This window comes from Zingiber officinale, chromosome 10A, assembly GCF_018446385.1.
Source record: "Zingiber officinale cultivar Zhangliang chromosome 10A, Zo_v1.1, whole genome shotgun sequence".
NCBI classification, from domain to species: domain Eukaryota; kingdom Viridiplantae; phylum Streptophyta; class Magnoliopsida; order Zingiberales; family Zingiberaceae; genus Zingiber; species Zingiber officinale.
Genome location: NC_056004.1, coordinates 79,760,416 through 79,779,633, shown reverse-complemented (window position 1 = coordinate 79,779,633; position 19,218 = coordinate 79,760,416). Strand labels below are relative to the sequence as shown.

The 19,218-nt window shown below is 39.7% G+C and overlaps 1 protein-coding gene across 1 annotated transcript; it reads right to left on the bottom strand.

Annotated features, from left to right (window-relative positions):
- Nucleotides 1-367: 367 nt before the first annotated feature.
- On the bottom strand, nucleotides 368-1,275 carry LOC122026726. Its single transcript, XM_042585450.1, has 3 exons — nucleotides 1,168-1,275; nucleotides 951-1,068; nucleotides 368-723 (listed from the first exon to the last, which is right to left on the bottom strand). The coding sequence occupies exons 1-3, from the start codon at nucleotides 1,273-1,275 to the stop codon at nucleotides 368-370; spliced, it is 582 nt and encodes a 193-aa protein (XP_042441384.1).
- Between the last annotated feature and the right edge of the window lie 17,943 nt (nucleotides 1,276-19,218).

The window sequence follows — 19,218 nt, the reverse complement described above, 5'->3', positions numbered from 1 at the left end:
ATTTTCTACTGGATTTATATCATGCTTTCCTGTGAACGTTCCCTGTGCTCTTGAGAAAGACTGAGCTATCTAGGCTATCTGGCTGTCTTACATCTTTTGATGTTTTTCAGAATTTTCCATCCTCTGAAGTCAGTTGCTTGATCTCATTCTTTATCTCCTTTTGTTCTGAGAGAGTTTCCTCAAGCATCTTTTCAATCCTGGATAGTTGTGAGGGTTGCTGTTGTTGATAAGTCTGTTGTCCAGATTGGTAGCTCTGTTGCCCAGGCTAACAACTTTGATGTGTTGGTCCTTGGTCCTGATTATTCTGGTATGAGAAATTGGGGTGGTTCCTCCATCCAGGGTTGTATGTGTTGGAGTACAGATTATTTTACCTCTGATTGTAGCTGGCTATTGCATCACATTGCTCAAGTTGGTTCATCTGTGCTTGAATCAGCCTAAAGGGGCAAGTATCTTGAGCGTGATCCGTACTTCCACAAGTGTCGCAAACACATGCTATTGCATTAGCTGTGTTGTTTCCCATGGCTTCAAATTTCTTGGTTAAAATGTCCATCTTTGCAGACATGAGTGTAACTGCATCTACGTTGAATTTCCCTGACGCTTTAATTGGATTCCCTGTGAAAGAGTTACTAGATCTTTCAGATGCCAACTGATGGTGGTTCTGTGCCACATTCTCTATGATCTCTTCAGCATCATCAAGTCTTTTGTTTATCAGTGCTCCTCCTGCTGCAGAATCAAGAGATACCTTCGTGTGATAATTGATTCCATTGTAGAAGGTGTGTAGAACCAACCATTTTTCAAGGCCATGATGGGGTACTATCTCAGCTTGCTCTTGAATCTGTCCCAAGCTTCAAATAATGATTCTAAGTCTATCTGTTTAAAGCTAGTAATCAGGTTCCTCATGTGAGCAGTTTTGCTGGGTGGGTAGAACTTATCCAGAAATTTTTGTTCACACTGCTCCCAAGATGATATGCTGTTTGTTGGAAGGGAGTTCAGCCATTGCTGGGCTCTGTCTTTCAGGGAAAACCCGAAGAGAAGTAGTCTAACTAATTCTGGAGGGACCCCGTTCACCTTCATAATGCCACAGATCTCGTAGAACAGCTCTAGGTGGTGGTTTGGGTCCTCATGCAGTCCTCCTCCGAATTGATTTTCCTAGACCATGTGGATTACTGCAGGCTTGATTTCAAAGTTGTTGGCTTCAATAGGCGGTCGGGTGATGCTGAACTGAACCCCTCGTGCATATGGTACTCCGTAATCTTTCAACAGTTTGTCAGCCATTTCTGAGGATTCTTGTGCTGCTTGGAATGCTTTCTGTAGATTTCTTCATTTCAGAAAAGTCTTGTCAATCTCTGGATCAAATGGTAGTAGCTGTCTTGAAAGGTTAGCTCTTCGCATGCAATAATAAGATATAGAATATAATAGCAAAATAGAAAATAAAAAAATACAGAAAATGAAGAAAAAAAACAAAGCCTAGTCTAATTCAATATGCTTTTGCTAATGTTATAAACACAATCCCCGGCAACGACGCCAAAAACTTGTTACGAATCGCAAGTGCACGGATTCATCGTCAGTAATAAAAATATCGATCCCACAGGGACTTGTTATAAGCACTAGCAATTATTCACTTAGGGTTAGCTAGACTACCAATGGTTGTGAATAATCTAAAGAAGAAAGATCAGGAAGAAGAATCGAGAGCTGGTAAGTCGAAGTGTTCAACTTGGTTATGAGGAGTTCTAGGAGGTCGGTTTCGTTGTGGTAGTATTGATGTACCACGTTCTATCTTACACTCACTGTCCTTCAATATGTATTTGCCAGAAGCTAAATCGACTATTCTTATGTACCAGAATAAAGAAGACCCCTGAGAAGTCCTATTACGGTTTATCCCTGTTACTAGGGCACCTCGGCAAATCTTAAGAACACGACTCTAATTGGTATTATTAAGAATAGAGAATAAGCTAAGTTTGGTCTCTCACTTCCTTGAGGAGAATTTGCCTCTCCTTTCAAGGAAGTATCCTAGATGTCCATGAACGGGTTACCCCAGTCACTAGGGCCCCTCAGGTGTACGATCTAGAGATAATCCCTCTACGAGGTTAACAAATTCCTTCACAATCAATCAACAATTGAGACAAAGCATAAGAGATCATCCAACGAGTATAAGCATACATACGAGTTTTACATCAAACCGAACCACAACTACTCCCTAATCCTAGAATAAGGAATCTACTCCATAAGTGCCAGAGAAATCCCCGAAGACATAATGTAGATAGACATACAATCTTCAAACATGAAGAAAGAAAGAAGAGATGTGCTTATCCAATGACGACGAGTGGCCTTCGAATCCAATCCTCTACTTCTGGAGTCGATGTAGTGATGGAAGATCGCTGGACGGAGGTCCAAGACAGCGTGGAATGGCACCAAGATGTTTCTCCAACCGACGGCTCGCTTCCCGGCTCTCCCCCTCGAGAAAAAGGGTTAAACCCCTTATATAGGCTAAGGCACGGCTGCGGCGGCATGGCCATGCCAATTTGGCACAGCTGCGGAGGCACGGTCATGCCCTTTCCCTTCTCTGGTCGCGTTGCATGGTCATGCCAATTGGCACGGCCGTGTGGTGTCCGGGCTTGGCTCCTGGGGCACGACCGTGCAAGGATGCACGGCCGTGCACTTCTTGATCTCGGTCATGGGGTGGCACGACCGTGCAGGGTTGCATGACCGTGTGCTGATCTGCCTCGGTCTTGGCCACACGGTCGTGCAAGAATTGCACGGCCATGCACTGCTTCCCTTCTGTCTAGTCACACGGCTGTGCGAGATTGCACGACCGTGTTCTTTGGCTTGTTCCGATGCGTCGATAATCGTTGTTTTTGCTCCGAAAGTTGTCCCTGTCAACACAAAACCAAACAAAGAGCAGATATCTGAACAAAAGAGTATATATAATGAGTACAAGATTAAAGAGGCGATCATGCAACGAATATATATGTATAAAGTAAGTGAATGTGCGCTAAAACATGCATAAATGATCATAATATTTGGGCACATCAAACAGCTGGCCTTGTGATGCTAGAACGAAGTCGTCTTGCATATGGTGCTACATAATCTTTAAATGGTTTGTTTGCCATATTTGAGTGTTCTTGCTCTTCTAGATGTCTTTGGGAGGTTTTTCGTTTATGAAAGGTTCCATCAATTTCTAGATCAAAAGATAGCAAATCACCTGCAAAGTTAGATCTTCACATAGACAAAACAAAATCACAAGTTTTCAAAATTTTCTCTTTATTTGAAAGACAAACTAAACTGAAATACTGAAAATATAAAATACAGAATTTGAATTGAAACAAGACAAATTGCAAGAAAAGTAATCAGAAATAAAAGATAAGATTGAGAAAATAGAATTTCTAAACTTGTAACAACTATGTAATAGAAAAGAAAAGAAAAGTTTAGTCTAACTCAAATGATTATCTCTAATGCTATAGATGCAGTCCCCGACAATGACGCTAAAAACTTATTACGAATCGCAAGTGCACGGTTTCATCATCAGTAATAAAAAGATTATCGATCCCACAAGGACTGTAAGCACCAGAGACGTCTAAACTTAGAATTAGCTAAACAATTAATAAAGTAAGGAAATGTACCGAGTAAGCAACTAGAAATAGGAATAAAAAAGGAAATGAAGTATTTGGTTTTGTGAGTGTTCTAGGAATTCAGTTTCTTTGTGATATTCATTGATGTATCATGGTTCTCCAATTCATATCCTCAATTGACATGCATTTGTAGGAAGTTGCCGGTTTTCTCCTGCAGAAGACAATCAGCAAGGGACTTTGATCCACACTTCTAGCAAGTAAATAGTTATGATCCCTATGAAGTCCATTAGCAGGACAACCTGTCACTAACATCCCTCGGTCATACAACACAGAAACACATCACCATTTAATCTACATAAAGGTGCAGGAACTAAGCGTATTCAACTATCCCACCTCCTTGTAGAGGCTAGCTTCACCCCTCAAGGTAACCCCCTAGACATCCGTTAGCGGGGCAGCCTCTCACTCACGTCCCTCAGCCATACGATCTAGGGAATCCCTCTACAAGATCCACGAGCATCACAAACATCTAATCAAACATGGTAATTAGGTCCAAACACAAGAATCTATACAAGATCAAATAGATACAGAATACACCAACATCATCTAGATAGGAAAATTGCATATCCATGAGATTCTTACATCAAATCACACCACAAATACTCCCTTAGTCCTAGAACAATGAATCTACTCCATAATATAAAAATAGAGATCTGAAGACAAAGAGATCACAAACATTTTAATCCCAATCAAGAGAAGAGAATAGAAATGCTTATCTAGCGACGATGGGTGATCTTCGAAACCAATCCTTAGCTTCTAGAGTTGAATCGAAGATGGAAATGGCTTTAGAACGTTGTATCAAGGCTGAAGAAGGTGAAGATCGGCTCCAAACTTGATCTCCCCCAAAGGGAGAGCCTTCCTATGCTTTTGAAAGAAGAAGAACCTCCTTATATAGGGCAGGGCACGGGCACCACACGACCCATGCCACGACCGTGTGGCACACACAACCTCAAATGTTTTGCTCTTAGCCAAGGTCACACGGTTGTGTGGCCTTCACATGGGCAAGCACTGCTTTGTCTCCGGTTGGCTCACACGGTTGTGTGGCTCACACAGCCTAGCATATCTTGGCCTCTAAAAACCTTGCAAGGCCATGTGGCACACACGGCCTGGGCTTGCCTCTTCTCTGGAAATGTTGCACGACCATGTAGAGGTGTTGCTTGGGTCGTGTAGATCTACACAGCCATGTTCTGGTCGCACTGCTGGGGTGACACAGCCATGTGGATCCACACGGTCGTGTCATGCTCCTCCTATGGTGAAGCTACATGGACTGTCTGCACCACACGACTTCAGTCATTTTCTCCCTTGCTCCTTTGGCATGGTCATGTGGCTCACATGACTAGTGTTGTTTTCCTTCGCTTGTTGCCTGGATTAACCACAAACATCACTTCTTCTCCGAATTTGACCCCTATAAACAAAAAATACATAAGAGCGGATCTCCGAACAAAGAAGAATAATTATGCTGAATGTAAAACAAAGAGTATGAAAGTGCATAGACAAAGCATGTGTAAAATATGTGAATGTGCATCAAAACATGCTAATTAAGTGTATATAATATACGCACATCAGTCGCTTCCCTCGGCCCTTATCCTTGTTGCCTTGTCCACGGTTCCTCAGATGCTTCATCCTTCACCAGATCCTAAGCCATCAAGAGAGTCATATGTGTATCCTACAAACTTGTACACTCACATACACATATCAAATAATGAGAGTAATCCGAACTTAAACCCTTTGCCCAAACACTAAAACACATGGTCGCATGGACCATTGGGATTGCTCCAACAATCTCCACATTTTTTATGTTTGGCAATACGTTTAAATTAAGGGAAATAAATAGCAAATAACAATGCTAATAACAAATGGACTTACGTTACCAAGGCTGCATACTTGGACTTACACCGCCGAATGGACTTACATTGCCAAGGCTACACACTTGGACTTACACTGCCGAACGAAAATGCAAATATGTATTGGAACCTATCACAAGGCTCCCCCTACACCTAAGCTCCCTAATGAGCTAGGATTTCCCACAAGGATTTTTTAAGAACCTATCACAAGGTTCCCCCTACACAAAGACACTTAAGGTTTTCCCAACTAAACCTTACTTCTCTCCCTTTACCTAATATCAAAAAGCTCTAACAATATCCTAATTGTTGAAACTTATCATCCAAACTAATTCTAAACTCATGTATTTATCCTCCATGGATCTCATATATTTAAACAAGTTGACATGGTCAAAATCAACGCTGAAAAATAGTTTTAGGTTGGTATCAGTCGATTGTCCCTTGGTATCAGTCAACTGCCCCTATTGAAATAAACACACAAAAGCATTCTGTGTTTGAAATCCACTGTTACCAGTCGACTAGTATCTGCAACAGTTGACTAGTACTCTATTTCAGCCTTTTTCAACATTTCTAACCTGATTTTAGAAATGCACCAGAAATTTCACAGACCTCAAAAAATTTCTAAATTTTATGGAGAAGTTTATTTTACCAGAGTCTACTTGGAAACTAGCTAAATGGTTCAATTGAACCTTGACCTAAAATCCTAGTTTTGGCTTCCTCTTGATGTATTTACCCATATCATCCCTACCATTGGTTTATATGACATCTATACATCTAAAATCAATTATCATGTAATAAGACCCCAATGTCATATTTCCTTGCATGAAACACAATTTAATTGTGTCAAATCCCTAGATTGAGACTCAAGTCCATCTCCAAACGACTTGGGACATTTCATGACCTAATCTAGACTCCCAAGTAAAATCCACTTGAGATCGATTTTCCATAGGTCTCAACTTGACTCTTAGAGCTCCCCCTAGAGCTCTTAACCTTAGTCACCTCCCTAGGTGACTTATCCACAATTGCTGGACCACATCGGTGCACCTCCAGTGACACTTGGCCTACAAACCTAACCTTTTTAACCTTGGACATCTTGTCTTTGGTTAACTTCTTCTTACCTTTAAATGGCTTTCCCTTGCCATTTATTGACTTCTCCTTGCTATAGTCATATACAACCCTAGCATAAGACTTTCCCTTAGCCTTAGAGACACTAGATCGGTATCCTAAACCTGATCTATCATTGTTGGGTCATTGGCTACCCAACACCAAACTTAACTCTATAGATCCAACATTGAATCTATTTAGGATTTTCTCTAATTGATCAATATTTGTCTCAAAGCTTGATTTTTTCCTTTCTAGGTTCCTAACCCTAGAATTGACTTATCCACATTTGACATTCCTAGACTTATCCTTCCTAGGAATGTGTCTCTTTGTAACGCCCGCCCTTCTTACCCAACCAAAGGCAGCGCTACGTTCTTATACTACTTACGTACATGTTTTACTATAACAGCGGAAGAATAAAAATTTTAAAGAATTTAATTTATTAAGCATAATATCACATATTCTGATTTGTTCAAATGTGCATATATTGAACTTATAACTAAAAATATTAATTTGTCCGAATCGTCCTAGCCGAGCCACCACCACACACATCACTATCTGCTCCTCCTGCTGCTCCGTTGTTCATCCAACTTTCTCTTTTATCTGCGGTACAAGGAAAGTAAGCTATGAGCACTCATGGCTCAGTAAGTTCCTTTCCTACTCACTAAAACCGAGAATCATCGTATATCAAGAATGGATCAACATATCATCGTCTCAACTAATCATAACATAACATATCATTCTATTCAAACATATCATGCATATTTCTTATTCACATATCATTTCATAGAAGCATGAATATCATATCATAAAACAAATAAATCACAAGCATAAGACATACAAGGGCATCATATTCATATCATAATATCACATGACATTATATCATATCATCATATAATTCAAGCACATATGAATGTAGGCAATGCATCGTGAATTTGAAAACTTATACTTAATAGTACTTGAAATTAATATCATCATCATTTGGGATCCCGGTTTGTACCACATACATAATGCGTAGGTCCAAGGTAGCAAGTCTTGAGCCCTACCATGCATACATACTAGGCCCGAGTCTTACTCCATCGACCTAGGGCACTCAAAGGCCCATTACTGACGAGGCCCGAGTCTTACTCCATCGACCCCGGGGCGTTTACGGAGCCCACCCTTGGTACAAACCATAAAAATAACTTATCATGCATAACTATCATATCATGTCCTTAACAATCTTTCATGCATTTATTCTTTACATTTCTTTTCATTATGTATAGTACTTGAAATTAATATCATCATCATTTGGGATCCCGGTTTGTACCACATACATAATGCGTAGGTCCAAGGTAGCAAGTCTTGAGCCCTACCATGCATACATACTAGGCCCGAGTCTTACTCCATCGACCTAGGGCACTCAAAGGCCCATTACTGATGAGGCCCGAGTCTTACTCCATCGACCCCGGGGCATTTACGAAGCCCACCCTTGGTACAAACCATAAAAATAACTTATCATGCATAACTATCATATCATGTCCTTAACAATCTTTCATGCATTTATTCTTTTCATTTCTTTTCATTATGTATAGCATTTTCTATGCTATCACATATCATAACATAACTTCATTTATTTTCATTATGTATAGCATTTTCTATGCTATAACACATCATGGCATATTTCATAATATAACTTCATTATGCATATCATTTCGTAACTAAAGCAATCATGTATTCTAACTTATTATCATATCATTTTCATACAGCATGGCATAGACATATTTAATTTTTGTTCTAGGGTTTCTAGGGCATCTATCCCTTCATGGCCGAACACATAATGATTCATTTAGGTCATACAAACATGTATCACATTCACACATTATCAAGTTTTCATAAGAAGTACTTTTAACCCCTTAGGTTTCATTTCCAAGGCCTCTAGGTCCTTTAAACCTTACTTGGCCGAAATTCATAGAATATAAACTTCCTTTAAGTGGCCTAAAGCATGGGAAACCTAAGTAAATTTCATAGCAAGATTTACTAAGAACATCATACACAAGGTTGGATCATAAACAAGCTAGGACTCTTGTGATCTTACATGTCATAAATCATGTAACTAATTTTCTACAGTCCAATTAAACATGAGAGCATTAATCATCTTTCATAACATAATATCACAGAGGTCATTGAGTATATTAGAATTTTGTTTAAGCTTCTCTAAACCATCACCTTACCATGGCCGAAATATTAAGAGTAAGGTTCATGAGTTTCTTTCAACATACAAGCATACAACTCTTAAGAACTTTATATCATGTCATATAAGCATAGTTATTTTAAATTCAAGGTCCTCCTAACCCTAAATTCTTTCTTGGCCGAAACATGAGAGTGGGGTTCTTTTGGTTCCATTCAACTTCCAAGCAAGAAAACCATAGGAAGGTCCTTAGCATTTCATAGAGGGAACCTTGCACTAGTTTGGTTAGACAATAATTTTCCTAACCTATTTACAATATTTTTGATTGAAATTCTAGGGTCACATACACCTCTGATCATGCATCATATATGTATAAAAACATAGGGGAAAACTTTGTTTCAAGGCATAGAAAAAGAATCCGAAAATCACATGAAAGCCTTGTACCGCAGGTGAGGGGAAGCTTACCTTCTTTGCTTAAGTTTCCTAGAGTTGAGAACTTGCTTGTGGACCTTTTTTCCTTGCTTGCTTTGCTCGGCACCAATGGAGGAAGAAGTGGCTAGGTCTTTTGGTGGAGAGGAGGAGGAAGAAGAGGAGGCTTCTTCCTCTTGTGTTGCTCGGCAACAAAAAGAAAGAAAGAAGGGGGAGAGTTGTTGCTCTCGGCAACAAGAGGAAAGAGGGAGGGAGAGTGCTCGGCACAAATGGAGGAGAGGAGGAGAGTGAGTTGAGGATGAAGCCCCCCCCCCCCCCCCATGCCTATTTATACTAAAGTGAGGGGAGGAAAACTTGACTTGATTTATCCTCCTCATTTACTTCTCCTCTTAATGAGAAAGAATATGCTAGAGAAATGCTTCTTGAGTTTCTCTCTTTTCTTTCTCTTAATTTCTCTCCTTTCTTTCCTTTAATTATAATTCTCATCTCTCCTCTTACAATATTCACTCCTATCACACTTGGTTAACACATGCATGCATCCACAAGAGAACCAAGGATCAAATCCTTCTCCTAACATATTTTTGTACAAAATAATTCATGTATATGCATTATGCATAAATATTTCATACATGCATATATAATATCTCATATTTCTTTTGTTTACATTAATTCCTTGCATTATAAATCATGTATAGAACTTTATATTCTCAACTTTATTTTCTTTCATAAAGTTTTTAATCATCTAAATCCTTCCCATCGTAACATTCAACGTAGACTATCTACACATTCTTTTCATTACATTCGTACTCTCATTGCCCTTACTTTATCTAGGCTTTCTAGGGGTGTTACACTCTTCTTCTTGGGATTAATGCTTTGGTTCTCCTTAGGTCTATCATTTCTACATTTTTCATGAATTGGTCTCATAGGGTTATCTCTAACATTTACTCTATTCTTATCATGATATCTAAATCTAAAATTTTGCATGGACATGTAATGGAAATTATTTCTAGGATGCATGGAGGAATTTAATTTTGACTTTAAATTTAAACTAAGGTTTACCTTACCCTTTACCTTTGGAGCTCCCCCTTGACATTAGCCTCCATTCTTCCTCCACTTCTTTTCCCACATCTTCAAATGTTCCAACTTCTTGAGCTCTCCCTTCCTTGAGCATTTCTCCACACGTGAAGCATCTAATGTGCTTCTTCTCCTTCTCCTTCCTACAACTCAAATTAGATTCTAAAGAAATTGAATTGAGTTTAGGAGTTACCTCTTTCTTACCCAATGGACACCTACTCTTGTAGTGTCCCTTTTCATTGCAATCGAAGCACGTAATGTGGTCCTTTGACTTCACTTCAGTGGAGGTGCTCACTAGGTTGACTTCTAAGACTTCCTCTTCACTTGTCTTGGATTCTTCTTCAACCCTTAAGGATGTTGATGATGTTTCCTCATCCTCCATCTCCTCCTCGGAAGTTGAGTGCTCGTCACCTTCTGCTTTCTCCTCCTCTACTTGAGCACTTAAACTCATCTCCTTGGGCTCTACCTCTTCATGTGTAGGCAAAAGTTCTTCTCCTAGAACTTTCTTCACTTTGGTCCACAATTCATGGGCATTCTCATATTTCCCTACATGACTCACAATGTTATTACGCAATATATCAATTAAAATTGATATTACCTTTGAATTCACCTTCGATTATATGGTTTGCTCCTCCGTCCAATATTGTGGTCAGAGTTTCTTCCCTTTCTTGTTTTTTAGGACTTTGAATGGCTCTTCCACACCACCATTGTGTCCCAATCCTTCTTGAAGAAGTTCTTCATCTTCACCATCCAAAAGGTGATGTCTCATAAGCTTCTTCCTTCATACTTTGATGGTTCTATCAAGCTGATCATCTTATTAAGCGTTGCTCTTCTCAGCGGTTAGTCCGATGAAGTGTGTTCTCGCTCTGATACTACTTGTTGGGGCTCTTGCAGCCGGCTAGAAGGGGGGTTGAATAAATGTTGACCCCAATTGATTGTTTCCTACGTATTCGTTAGTGCGTAAGAAGAATAATATAAACAATACAAATACGAAAGCTAAAGACTAAGACTAACAAAAGAAAATGCAAGCCAATACACATCAATTTACGTGGTTCAGAGATAACTTTCTCCTACTCAACGGCTATCCGTAAGGTGGACGATCCCTGAATCCGTCGGTGGATTAGTCCTCCGCAAACTCCGACTATCTCAAGTCACTCCTTGTGGGTGGAGAAACCTCACCACAACACTCACCAAGACCTCTTGGATTACACAAGCACTTGAGAACTTTAGTGACTACTAATTAGGGTTGACCACTTCTAATTTCGTCACCTTGGTCAGCTATCCTAAGCACACTCTTATAAAGCTTGGAAGAAAACATTCCTATTATTTTACCATTATCAGTCGATTGGTCCTTGCACTAGTCGACTAGTGCCAGCCCAACGGTTCTCTCAACAACCCTCTACTAGTCGACTGGTCCATGGACTAGTCGACTGATCCCAGCCATTTTGGGTGTTAGTGAGCGCCCTAGAGCCAATCATGTGATGATTGTTGTATGGACTCGATGTATCATATTCCTATATATATATATAAAGGTATTTCTTTATGGTTATTATACTTACTTGTATTGGTGCCAAATAACTAAGTATAATAGCGTCCTTGAGTAGAAAGTTCTTATCTATATCAATCGATTGATTGAATTGATAATGAGATGATATAGAGAACACTACTCTTAATCATTCCCAGTCAAGTATTAACATTTAAGGACAATGTTAATGCGATGAGACTAGCATGTAGGTCAACTCGATGACTTGATCTCACAAGTCATGGATATTAGATATCAAGTTGGCACATGGGTATACATTGGAGAATGTATACTGAATGACCCGTCATGAGAAAGTATCATGGATCGTTATATGAGTGTCATATAATTTCTCATGTGACTATTAGTATGACTATCAGTCTTTGGACTTGAAGTCACCATGGTTCCCTACATAAGGAGTTGCATACTTTTGCTTCGTCAAACGTCACCCGTAAATGGGAGGACTATAAAGGTGACTACTGGATATGTAACAAATTATGCGGAGGGATGTGAGTGATGTAGAAGGGATCTATCCCTCCTATATGACGGGAGTGATATCATGATTCTTGATAGAGTGAGACCACTAAGTGCATGGCCATGCCCAAATAAGTCAATATGAGATATTATGCTCATTTGATAAGAGTGAGTCTACTTGGAGTTTAAGACATAGATTGATTAGAGGATGATACGGTCTATGCCTCAATTGATTAATTTAGATGTCAAGAATAGAAGGGCATTGTCACATATTGTGAGAGTCACAATTAGTAGTCACAATGGTGATGTTGGATCTCAACATTCTTGTAACTTGGGTAGTAATGATGTGTTGCTAGATACTGCTCATTGCTTATATTTCTAAATGGGTTTAGGAGCATTGCCAACGTTAAAAAAACCTATAGGGTCACACACAAAAGGTAGTTAGATGGAGATTAGGTTCATATGATTGACCAAGAGGATTAGGTTCATGTGATGAACCAAATTGTATTAAGAGTAATCCAAATTAGACTAATTAAGTTAGACTTAATTTGATTCATGTGTCGAATGAGTCTAGTTTAGACTATGATTCATTGAGTCAATTTAAACCAATGAATAGAGATTTATTAAATTAAATTGATTTGAATCAAAGGGTAGACTTGATCAACCATGGGAGATAAGAGGTCAAGTTTGACTTGACTTGAGAGGGAAGATGAAGGGTCAAGTTTGACTTGACTAAATACCACCTCATTGTGACTTGGCATGGGCCAGCCAATGATGATGTTCCACATCATCAAGGCTACATCATTGTGTGCCACCTCATGAGAAAGGCCAAGAGCCATGACTCTTGGTATTACATGGAGGTACAAAAGCTCCAATAAGTGGCCGGCCACTATAATCAATGAGAATTGTGTGCTCATTCAAGGCTTTATCTTCTTCCTCTCTTCTTTTCTCTCCTTCTCCTCCATTGCCGAGACCTCTCAAGAGTGCTAGCACACTCTAAGTGGTTCTCTCCACCTTTTGTCCGTGTGGATACGTGTAGAGGAGTGTACACTTGACACCCTACGAGATCCGGCAACCATTTGGACGAGCGAGATATGCGAAGGGCATCTCTACAAGGGTAAAACTTCCTTTTCATGTAGATCTAAGGTATATCTAGTGTAGACAAACATGTACATGAATAATTTTATTTATCTTCACACGGATCCGAGGCTAGCTTCGAGGTTTCCGCAATGCAAAAAGTGGTTTTTGTGGCTCGAAATTGCTAACAGTGGTATCAGAGCCACGTGCGAAGCTTGTACATGTTTGTATTTGTTATTACGAAAAGGTTTCAGATCTATAAGTTTCTTTAATTTTTCTACTTTTATGGATTTTGTGAGTATTTTTCTTGTAGAGGCGAAGCAACAAGTGCTTGGACAATTGTAGGCTTCAAATACCGAGAAAAACCATCTGAAACAGCAAGGTCTCGCCCAAAACAAAATTATTTTTTTGGGGGGCAGCGACTTAAGGCGCTATTAGATCAGTTTGGGACACTCGCGATATTCATTTCACGAGAAGGGGCGCTGCCCTAACCCCGTAAGGGGCATTGTCTCGCGATCGCGCCCGAAAATCGCTAAATGGGACCGCCGAGAAGTTGTGACTCATAAAATTGATAAAACAATAGTAAAATTATAGAAATTTATGTAAAATACATAATTTATAATTATGTATGATATTGTGATGGTCATGGCCCAAAAACCCCCAATGTGATTGGTTAAAATTGTGTTGTAATTCATAACATGGCCTACGCGCCATTTTAGTATTGTGCGTGTTGTATATGATATGCGACCTGCGTGTCGTGCCTCCCCTATTATATTCCAGTTGTAAATAGATTTTAGACTCGAATGTAACTCGAGTTTCATATTTGTAATGCACAAAATGAAGCGGTAGAATGTTCACTCAAGAAGGAGTTACGAAGAGGGTGTTGTCAACACATGGCGGTCAAAAGGAGGCGCTTGAAGAAGCTGTTGACCCTAGGTTGACCGTCCGATCTTTTCATTGGCTTGAGAAGATCGTAGTAGGCCATGACCTCATCATAAATTAATTAATCAGTATATATATATATATATACTGATGTATGTGATGCATGTGATGCATATATATACTGATATATATATATATATGTGCTTGTGTGTATGTGATGCATGCTAATGTAGGGTAATTAGTGCCTTAATGTGTATATGATATACATTCATGATTAGATTAGATCTTAATCAAGTCAACTCGAAATGCTTACCAAGTTTTGATACCCATCACTATCTCGATCATTTGTTGTTGTTGAATCTGCCAAAGCAGAGCAATGCATATTATCTTGGTAGGGTGCGGAGGGACAATCTTGGTCCCGCCTATCAAAACATGGGTGAGAACAAACTCAATTAGATTGAGTATAACTAGCTAACTCAATTGGATCGTGTAAAACTATAGGCATTTTCCAATGGTTGGGAAGATAGTATAAACAAGAGTTGCATAAAGATGTAATTGATAATTAGTTATCTACCGATCATACTAAGTCTTGGGTGATTTAGCCAAAGCTAACTCAAGGCATGTATGATGTGGATATTGTCTCGCGAGAATTATAGCTAATTGGTATGAATTTAGTAGTGTGGTTTGACCACATCTATGACTTGATTTTACAAAAGCCCTATAATTTAGTGGGAGCATCATTTAGTTAAAGGCCTAATTAAATGATAAGTGGAATATGATATTTACTTTCTGCTTTATTTATGTTGTAGATTGCCATGTCGACGAACACGAACATTTTCTCCCTGCGTTCTTTCCTTGACAAGGAGAAGCTCAATTGAGCTAATTTCCTGGACTAGTACAGGAATCTGAGAATCGTTCTCACACAAGAAAGAAAATTGTACGTCCTGGAGAAGCCCATTCCAGAGGCACCTCCTACCACTGCCACACGAGCTGGTCGAGATGCTTATAAGAGGCATCAAGATGATGCATTAGATGTGGCATGCCTCATGCTCGCAACCATGAACTCTGAGCTTTAGAAGCAACACGAGTTGATGACTGCTTATGATATGGTTGAACATCTTCGTCAACTATATCAAGGACAAGCAAGGCACGAGAGATTCGAGATCTCTAAGGCACTATTTCAGTGCAAGATGCAAGATGGGACTCCCGTAGGTCCATATGTACTCAAGATGATTGGGTATATAGAGAACCCACAGAGGTTGGGATTCCCACTTGGCCAAGAATTGGCCACTGACTTGATCTTGCAATCCTTGCCAGCAAGTAACAGTCAATTTGTCATAAATTACAACATGAACGAAATTGATAAGCCACTGCCTAAGCTGCTAAGCATATTGCGAACTGCTGAGCTCAACCTTAAGAAGGTAAAACCCAACTCCATTTTGATTGTGCAAAAGCATAAAGGCAAGGGCAAGCCTAAAATTAAGGGAAAGTCCCAAGCCAAAGGCAAAGGCAAGGTAATGAAACCTAAAGTAGGGGATGCTACCTGCTTCTACTGCGGTCAGACCGGGCACTGGAAGAGGAACTGCAAAGGATACTTGGAAGATCTTAAGAAAAAGACAAATGAGATTTCTACTTTAGGTATTTATGTTATAGAAGGAAATCTCTCTATTTCTTCATCGTGGGTATTAGATGTCGGATGTGCTTCTCACATTTGTACTAGTGTACAGGCGTTGAGAAATAGCAGGGCATTGACGAAGGGTGAGGCGGACCTACAAGTAGGCAATGGAGCACGGGTTGCTGCTGTTGCTGTAGGAAGTTACTTTCTATCTCTGCCCTCTGGGCTTGTACTAGAATTAGATGAATGTTGTTATGTGCCTGCTCTCACAAAGAACATCATTTCAGTTTCTTGTTTAGACAAGAAAGGCTTTTCATTTATAATAAAGAACAAATGTTGTTCCGTTTATTTGAAAGATATGTTCTATTGTAGTGCACCTCTGATGAACGGACTCTACATTCTAGACTTAGAGAACCCCATCTATAACATAAGTATCAAAAGGTTCAAGTCAAATGAAATGAACCGAACCTATCTATGACATTGTCGCTTAGGTCATATAAATGAGAATCGCTTATCCCAGCTCCATAAAGATGGTTTGCTGGACTCATTTGATTTTGAATCATATAAGACATGCGAGTCATGTCTACTGGGCAAGATGACCAAGACTCCCTTTAGTGGACACAGCGAAAGAGCAACTGACTTGTTAGGACTTATACATAGTGATGTATGTGGCCCTTTCAATGTCACTGCCAGAGGTGGTTATAGGTACTTTATTACATTTACTGATGACTGCAGTAGATATGGTTATATGTATCTGATGACACATAAGTCACAATCCTTTGAAAAGTTCAAAGAATTCAAGAATGAAGTACAAAACCAGCTAGGCAAGAGTATTAAAATACTTCAATCAGATCGAGGTGTTGAATACCTTAGCCATGACTTTCGTGACTATCTAGCTGAGTGTGGGATATTATCCCAACTCACTCCTCCTGGAACACCACAGTGGAATGGTGTATCTGAAAGGAGGAATCATACCCTATTAGATATGGTACGATCTATGATGAGTCACACAGATCTTCCTATATCTTTTTTGGGATATGCTCTAGACACAGCAGCCTTCACACTTAACCGTGTTCCATCCAAAGCTGTGATAAAGACACCATATAGGATATGGACTGGGAGAGATGCCCAGATATCTTTTATAAGGATTTGGGGTTGTGAGGCTTACGTTCGACGTCAAGTCTCGGACAAACTGGGACCCAAATCCGATAAGTGCTATTTTATTGGATATCCCAAGGAAATGAAGGGATATTACTTCTACATTCCCAGTCACCACAAAGTGTTTGTGGCTAAGACTGGGATATTTCTAGAAAAGGACTTTGTTTCTAGAAAAACTAGTGGGAGTACGTTCGAGCTTGAAGAAGTTCAAGATATGGACCATAGCACTGAAGCCTTGATGGAAGTTGAACTGGAACCGCAAAATGTTGTGGATGATGAGATTGTTGCACAAGGGGTTGAGGAATAACAACCAGTCAAGTAGACCTACCTCTTCGCAGGTCTGACAGGATACATCGTCAGCCTGAGAGATAATCATTTCTCTTGTCTGACCATGACGACGTTATTCTCGTTGAGAATGAGCCTACCTCCTATCAGGAAGCTGTGATGAGACCAGATTCTGAGAAATGGCTAGAGGCCATGAGATCCGAGATGGAATCCATGTACACTAACCAAGTATGGACTTTGGTTGATCCACCTAAAGGCGTCAAACCCATTGGGTGTAAGTGTGTCTTTAAGAGAAAGACTAACATGGATGGACTTACGCATACCTATAAGGGTCGTTTGGTAGTTAAAGGTTTCAAGCAAATTCATGGTATTGACTATGATGAAACTTTTTCTCTAGTAGCGTTGTTTAAGTTCATTCGGATCATGCTTGCTATTGCAACATACCAGGATTATGAGATCTGGCATATGGATGTCAAAAATACATTTCTGAATGAAATCTTGCTCTAGGATGTGTACATGACATAACCTAAGGGTTTTGTAGATCCACTGTATACTGGCAGAGTATGCAAGCTGCATAAGTCCATTTATGGACTAAAGTAAGCTTCTCGGAGCTGGAATCTTCAATTCGATGATGCGATCAAATAGTTTGGTTTCATCAAGAATGAAGATGAACCTTGTGTCTATAAGAAGGTTATTGGGAACACAGTTGTCTTCCTTGTATTGTATATGGATGACATACTACTCATTGGAAATGACATCCCTTTGCTGCAGTCTGTAAAGACTTGGCTGGGGAATTGTTTCTCAATGAAGGACTTATGTGAAGTAGCTTGTATTCTAGGCATAAAGATCTATAGAGATAGATCTAAGAGATTGCTTAGCCTAAGTCAAAGTACATATATTGACACGGTATTACTACGGTTTGCCATGCAGAATTCCAAGAAAGGATTTCTGTCAATGTCACATGGTGTGAGTCTTTTGAAGACTCAAAGTCCCTCTTCTAGAGAGGAGAGAGACCGCATGGATAAGATCCCTTATGCTTCAGCCATAGGATCTATCATGTATGTCATGCTATGTACTCGTCTTGATGTTTCGTATGCTTTGAGAATGATGAGCAGATACCAGTTAGATCCAGGTGAGCGTCACTGGATAGCGGTCAAGAATATTCTTAAGTACTTGAGAAGGACTAAAGAATATTTCTTGATATTTGGAGGCGATGGCGAGCTAGCTGTAAAGGGTTACAGTGATGCCAGCTTCCAAACTGACCAGGATGATTATAGATCGTAGTCTGGGTTTGTGTTTTGCTTGAATGGTGGTGCTGTGAGCTGGAAGAGTTCGAAGCAGGATACAGTTGCTAATTCTACAACAGAGGTCGAGTATATTGCTGCATCAGAAGTAGCAAAGGAGGCAGTTTGGATCCACAAGTTCATTATTGAGCTTGGGGTGGTTCCTAGCATAGCCGATCCTATAAAGCTCTATTGTGACAACAATGGAGCAATTGCGCAGGCTAAGGAACCTCGCTCACACCAGGGGATCAAACACATACTACGACGCTTCCATCTCATTCGAGAGATCATCGATAGAGGAGATGTGAAAATTTGCAGAGTACCCACAGAGGCTAACATCGTTGATCCCTTGACCAAGGCTTTGGAACAGAGAAAGCATGATGATCACACTAGGTGATTGGGTGTTAGAGCCTACACTGATTGACACTAGTGCTAGTGGGAGATTGTTAGTGAGAGCCCTAGAGCCAATCATGTGATGATTGGTGTATGGACTCGATGTATCATATTCATATATATATATATATATATATATATATATATATAAAGTCATTTCTTTATGGTTATTATACTTACTTGTATTGGTGCTAAATAACTAAGTATAATAGCGTCCTTGAGTAGAAGGTTCTTATCTATATAAATTGATTGGTTGAATTGATAATGAGATGATATAGAGAACACTACTCT